Genomic DNA, 6826 nt, shown 5'->3' with positions numbered 1-6826 from the left:
CCGGGGGGCCGGCAATACAGTGAGGATTGGTAGTCGGCGAGAGGCCGTCCTTGAAGCTCGGCGATGGGGATGGATTCGACTAGAGCAGAGGAGTTTCCGAAGCGTTTCGGGAGGTAGGAGGGATTGAGTTCGGCGTCGTAAAAGGATTGGGGGCGGAAGGAGTCGGTTTCGGCGACGACAAAGTGAGGGTGGTGGGAAGGCGTCGAATTGGAGGCGGCGGGCGGCGGGTCGAAACCATAGAGGGCGAAGCGGCGGAAGATGCATCCGGTCCCGACGTACATTGGACCCTGCTTGCATATCAACAATTGCTTTCCATTGTCAAAACTAAAAAATTTAGCAGGGTTCAGCAACAACAAACTAAAAGCAACTACAATTTTTATATATGGATAGTAAAGCTGAATTAACCCAATCAAATTTTGACTTTCGCTAATTGGAAATTCGATCAAAATTATTATTGGAATCTGAGCTAGATCAAAATTATTTAATAAGTTTTCTTGCGACTCACCTGCAAACCATCAAGAGCACGCATGTTTCCATCAAAAAATACAGTGTTATTGTTGGCATATCGATCATTTGGGTCAATTCCTTCGAAGCGTTGCGGGAATTGAATGAAGCAAATATCCTCACCGCCATGATCAACGAGGAAGCACATTGCCTCACGGATGGCCACTGCATTATAGATATAGTGGTCGCAATCAAGATTAAGGATGAATGGCCCATTTGACATCACTGCGGAGGCGCGCACGAGAGCATTCATAGCTCCAGCTTTCTTGTTGTGGTCATACCCCGGCCGCTTCTCCCTCGACACATAAACTAACATCGGCAATCGCACGTCCACCTCTGTGAAGTCTATTCCAAGCTGCTGCTCGGATTCCCGGCCGTAGATAGCCTCTGCCATTGCCGGCTTCAACATCACCTGAATCGATACATTATGTAATAAAAATATTAAATAATTTTGTATTATACTCTCAATTCTCTTTAATTATATCATCTTATATTTCTAATCAAATATTCATCTTTGTAATCTTTTGTCTGATCAAGGGAAAATTATTCTTTACGGAGTCCAAACGGAGAGGATCTTTCGGATTACTGCGTATTCTATACATAAGCTCTGCTTACGCTTTGCATATTACTATGTATACACGGTATATTTGTAAATACGCAATAAATAAGCAACAAATAATTAGTTTTGAATATTTGCTACTTATTTGATCCGTATCTACAAATACTCAGAGTGTAAACAGAGCGCATGCAATGAGTCCAATAATCCAGAAGATCATCTTCGTTCTGACTCTGCACATAATAATTTCCTCTCATTTAGAGCATCTCCAACCGAAAATCTCATTTTTCACTCCAAAATGCCGTGATTCATCTTCAATCAAATTCCATTTTCCCGCTTTTGAAGGTAACAATCGTCTATTCTTTCCCGCTGCAAGTTCGGTAGTGAGGTAAAATTGACGGAGATGAACAGTGTAACTTCAATATTGACGTCCCACTGTTCACCCTTAATCAAATAGCGAAGGTTTTACCGTTCGGTTGGAGCTGGCGAGTGACGCTATTCAAGTATTTGATGTTCGGCTGAAGATGCCCTAAGAGCTCTCCTCCATTACTTTCAGGACAGGGCGCCATGCTTAACAATACTTAATTAAAAGAGAATAAAAAAAAGCCAATGACTAGGAACCTGAAGTATAGAAGCATGGTCCCCTTTCCCATGCTCCGGCGCCGTCAGCGCCCAAGTCCCAGGCCAATGCGTCCCATCAGCCATCCAAGTCGCCTTCTTCACCTTCACCACCTCTATCATCACATCCTGATCACCGGCTGCCGCAGCTTCCTTCATCCTCCTCATCTGCTTCATCTCTTCCCTCGCGTTAAACGCATCGGACCGCCTCCTTATCGCATCCGGCAAGCCATTAACCCGCACCTTAAACTCATCATACTCCCTCTTCACTCTCCGCCGATCCCTCACAAAATCCTGCCTCCGCTTATTCTTCGTGGGATCCCTCCGCAGGCCAAAGTAACTTTCCGGGTTCCGCGGCTCAATGTCGTGTTTGCGGCAGAAGGGGACCCATAAGGCTGCGAAAGCGGCAGCCTCAGCCATAGCCTCGAAGGTGAGGAGGGAGCCGCCGTCGTCGGAGAGATAGCAGGAAAGCTTATCGACGGGGTAATCGGCGGCGAGGATGGAGAGGATGGTGTTGGCCGTAACGAGAGGGGGTTCCTTGTCGGGATCGGCGGTGGAGACAAAGACGTCGACGGAGGGGAGGTCGGAGGGTGAGGTGGGCGAGGGATCGAACTGGTCGCGGAGGGCGGAGAGGTCGGTGGAGCGGTTGATGGGGTGGAGTTTGGGGAGTTGGTCGAGGATCCATGAGAAGGCGAACCAAATCTCGCAGACGACGGACATTCCCCAAAGCCAGATGGCGTCGTGGTTCTTGTTTTTTATCCGCCATGTGAGGAAGAAGCCAAGTGCTATGAGCCGTATCAGAATTAGCAGCCTGAATGTAATGATTTATTAATTATCCAAAACATTTTAATAAGTAACTATTATTGAAATAAATATATGTCAATATATATTATGTATTGTTTTATTTTTGGGAAAATATATTATGTAATCTTATAAACGCAAGCAAAATTATATATTATATTAAACTTAAATTATATTATATTTATTATAAATTAATGTTATATACATAATTTATATTAAATTATAATTTATATTAAATTAAAATTAAAATAAATTTAATAAATTTGAGCAACCATTAAAATGCTATATTTGCCGGAGAACTACAGACCTGTAAGGGGTAATGATTGCCGCGGAGATCGGAATCCGACGAGCGAGAGGCTTCCACTGCTTATCGCCATCAGTGCTGCCAATGCCGTTATCTCCGCTTCCACCGCCGCCGCCGTCTCCGTCAACAGAGGCGTCGTCTTTTGGCCAAAAGGCGTTGCCGTAGCCATACGTTGCTTGTGCTTCAAAGAGCCACTGACTGTGATCGAATTTGGCTGGTTGGCTGCTCTGTAAAGCCGACATGGCGCGGCTCGCCGTCCAGTGTTGTGGCGCCGGCGGCACGGCGGAGAAACTGGATTCGTTGTCATCAAACTCCGGCACTTTGTAGAGTTCTTTGCAGCCCGGGCAGTTGATTTCTCCGCTCCTTTGTGCGTCCCCGAAGCAGTCATTGCATATCTTAAACCTTCAAATATTTGGAACAAATTATATGCATATATGTATTTTAATTAATCAAATATAAACATAATTATTGAATCTTCTAAAAAAATGAATGAGATATGGATGCGGAGAAGATGGTGGAGGAGTGTCAAAATGCCAACCATTAACACCTTGAAAACCACCACCTTTCCAAGTGCTGGCTGAGACATTGCATCGGGAAGGTTTCCATTTCTTATTCTTAGCTTAATTTATGCTTTGATGTGCTGTAGCCTACCATTTTGTAAGAGTCCGGACGGGAAGTTTCCATCCGGACTGTATAATTTTTTAATACAGTTTGGTTCAAATTTATACATACTATTTGTACATAATGTGTACACTCACAGTCCGGACCAAAACTTCCCACCCGCACTACGTATGGAATAATTTCTCTATATTTTAAGGCCTCTTTTTATTCTTCAAAATCTTTTTTTTTTTAATTTCTACAATAAGTGAGAATTTTAAGTTAAATTTCCATTCTATTATCTTACATATATACAACAACAATAACATCATCATCGAGCCTTTGTCCCACTACGTGGAGTCGACTACATGAATTCTTTTTCGCCATTGTGTTCGGTTAAAAGTCAAATTCCATTTAAATCTAATAAAGAAAGATCATTTCTAATATTTTATAGCCAAGTCTTTTTAGGTCTACCGCTATCTTTCTTAACATAAGTCAAATCTAATACCTCAACTTTCCTAACTGGGTTATTGGAAGGCCTCCATTTAATGTGACCAAACCATCTAAGGCGACTCTCTCTAATCTTATCTTCCACTGGAGCTACTCCAACCTTTTCATGTATAATCTTATTTCGTATCCTATCTCTAAGGGTCAAGCCACTCATCCACCTAAGCATCCTCATCTCTGCAATACTTAACTTAGTATTATGCTTCTCTTTTAATGGTCAACATTCAACATCATAAAAAATTGCAGGTCTCACCACCATCTAACTTACATATATACAATGAACAAATAATAGAGAAAGGGATAATGATGTGACGATGCTTTCAACTCTGAAAATAAATATTTAATCTTACCTTTTATTGAATTCTTTGCTTGATTTAATTGATTTTGTCTCATATTTCTTATTGGACTAATTATTATGCTGATTGGTTAGTAATTGATACAAGGCTCTTTTATTTAAATTTCCTTGAAATTCTCTCTCTCTCTCTCTCTCTATGTCTCTATTTTAAGAACAATTATTACGTACTCCGACTGGCCGGACATAGAGGAACGTCCGATCGGAGGCCAAATCGCGTCAAAAAACGAGAAATTCCGAGCAAATACCGAGCAATACCAAACAATAAAGAGGAATACCATCACGTGAAGACCCAATACCGAGTTATACCGAGCTATATCGAGCAATACCGAGTTATACAAAAGTTGTACCAAGTTTTTCCTAAAAAAATTCGGTACAACTCGGTATTGCTCGGTATTGCTTGGTATAACTCGGTATTGATCTTCACAGAGCGGTATTTCTCGTTATTATCAAATAATACCTAGTAATACCGAGCAAATACCAAATTTTTTGGCCGGATTTTACCTTTGACCGGACATTCCTCTACGTCCTTACACCGGACCTAATAAAAGTTCCTATTTTAATTAGCAAATATTATTAATCAGAAGACTAAAAAGGTAAAAATTTGGTCTTTGCCAAAACATTTACGAATCTAATCATACCCGCATTCACAGGGATGCGCATCCTGCCCCTGCTCATCCTTCTCCACAGACCCGTCGCATTCCGGCATTTCACACGGCGTTAATGTTAATCCCCTCTTACCTCCAGGCAGCGGAGGCCGGCTCGCCGCGTTCCTGCTTGTCGAATCAAACCGATCTCCGGCGGCGGCGGGCTCGTTAATTGGCTGGTTATCCGGCGTCGGCGGCATGTGAACTGTATAGTTCATCAAGTCCACGTCTTCTCTTGACAGGCTCACATAACGGCCGCTCGACGTCTTCCGAGCAAATTTCACCGTCGGCTTCTTCGCTGGATTCGATGCCATCTCCGACGTCTATAGTTTACCAGAGAATTCGACTGTTATGTGAGCAGAGGAGAGACTTCTTATTTAGATGGCTTAATATACTTCTTGTAGCATTAAATTATTCAGTTCTATTCAATTTTTTGTTAATCAATGGATTTATGTAAATTACGATAGAGCTTAGTTGGCCACTGGAAAGACATTGATGCGTTATATGGAAGCCACGACCTTGATGGGGTACTTCTTTCTTGGTCGGCAAAGGAGAGAATGTTGCTGTGGAAATTATGTAATATAGCCACAATTTTGATAGTTGTAAGATGGTGACCTTCACGCTCCACACGTTCCTCCCATGTTCTTCAAGAGATGGTTTGATTAACTATTCTTTTTTTCTTAATTTTATTTTAGTACTGTTAATTCATGTGAAAATGCAAAGCATCAATTTGCAAATAGAACTCTTTCAGTTCTGCTAATTTCATTGTTTGTAACTAAAAGATTGTCATATTTCTTCATTGTTTTGGATTGGAAATAATTAATGGGGGATCTTATTCTTGAATTGCCAACAGGCCAATTGTTACATTATTAGTCATGATCCTTGTTGCAGGCTAGAATATACGTAGCAATAGAGTTAGAATTTTTCATTTCAGTGTTGTATGGATATCCAGCACACAAACAAAAAATTTAGAAATGTAAGATTTTTTTATGTGAGAAACACTAAAATAAGGGAATAATCATGGGTCACACTAAGTTGAAATGATTACACTAGTGTTTGAATATATTACAAATGATTAATTCGTCCTATTAAGAACAATCAAATTACAACAATCAACTGTTGGGTTGAAATCAAGTGACTAGCGGAGATCGGATGCAAATCCAACGACGTTCGGTGGTCGGGTGGAAATCCGATGTTAGTTGGCGGTCGAGTGGAAGTCTGACGTCAGTCGGTGACCCGGCGGAAATCCAAAGCTTATCAGCGACCGAGCAGAAGTCCGACGAGAGTCGGTGACTGAGAAGAAATCCGATGACAGCCGATAAGTTTAGCGTCAGTCGGTGATGGGGCGGAAGTCCGACGGTAATGGGTGATTGGGCAGAGGTCCGGCGACAATCGATGACCAAACAGAAGTCTGACAATAGGAGAGGAATAGTTGGTGGCAAGAGAACTCCAGTTCATCTCTTTTCGTTGCTTTTGGTCACTTTCCATGAGGAATGATGTATCTATTTATAGTTTTATGAGAGTGACATGATAATAAATAGGAGGGAGATAAAGAGTAAGTTTGGTGGTCCCTTTATCGTGATTTGAATGTCTTATGATATCATAATTTGGCAATCTTGGGCTCGTTGGATTCTTCTCTTCGAGCCGCTCAATTCGACTATAAGCATTTCATGTTTGGAAGTTGTTTGGTAATCTAATTTATGGTTTGAACTTTTCAAATGCGCTTCAGTCTTGGATTTCGTTCCATTTGGGCTCGGGTTGAGTCAAATTTAGTGTTGTTGGGTTCATATTATTTTTGAGACGTTCAGTTTGACTATAAATTTGCTAAAATCAGAGTTCTGATGATCCCATGTTTAAAGCTGTCTCAAATGAATACTAAATAATATTTTTTTGGTAATAGTAATTTGTCAATTCCTCAATCTTTTTTCAGTCTTTATAGT

At 41.3% G+C, this 6826-nt stretch overlaps 1 protein-coding gene across 1 annotated transcript; it reads right to left on the bottom strand.

Moving 5' to 3' along the window:
* Nucleotides 1-5: 5 nt before the first annotated feature.
* Nucleotides 6-5223, bottom strand: LOC110109154 (cellulose synthase-like protein D4; the record flags this gene model as incomplete). Its single annotated transcript, XM_020840092.2, has 5 exons — nt 4881-5223; nt 2787-3185; nt 1682-2489; nt 506-916; nt 6-287 (listed from the first exon to the last, which is right to left on the bottom strand). Coding segments are annotated over exons 1-5 (2220 nt in total), but the record flags the coding sequence as incomplete, so codon positions are not given.
* Nucleotides 5224-6826: the final 1603 nt, after the last annotated feature.

Source organism: Dendrobium catenatum, unplaced genomic scaffold (genome assembly GCF_001605985.2).
Source record: "Dendrobium catenatum unplaced genomic scaffold, ASM160598v2 fragScaff_scaffold_1082, whole genome shotgun sequence".
NCBI classification, from domain to species: Eukaryota; Viridiplantae; Streptophyta; class Magnoliopsida; order Asparagales; family Orchidaceae; genus Dendrobium; species Dendrobium catenatum.
This window is presented reverse-complemented; position numbering and strand designations above follow the sequence as displayed.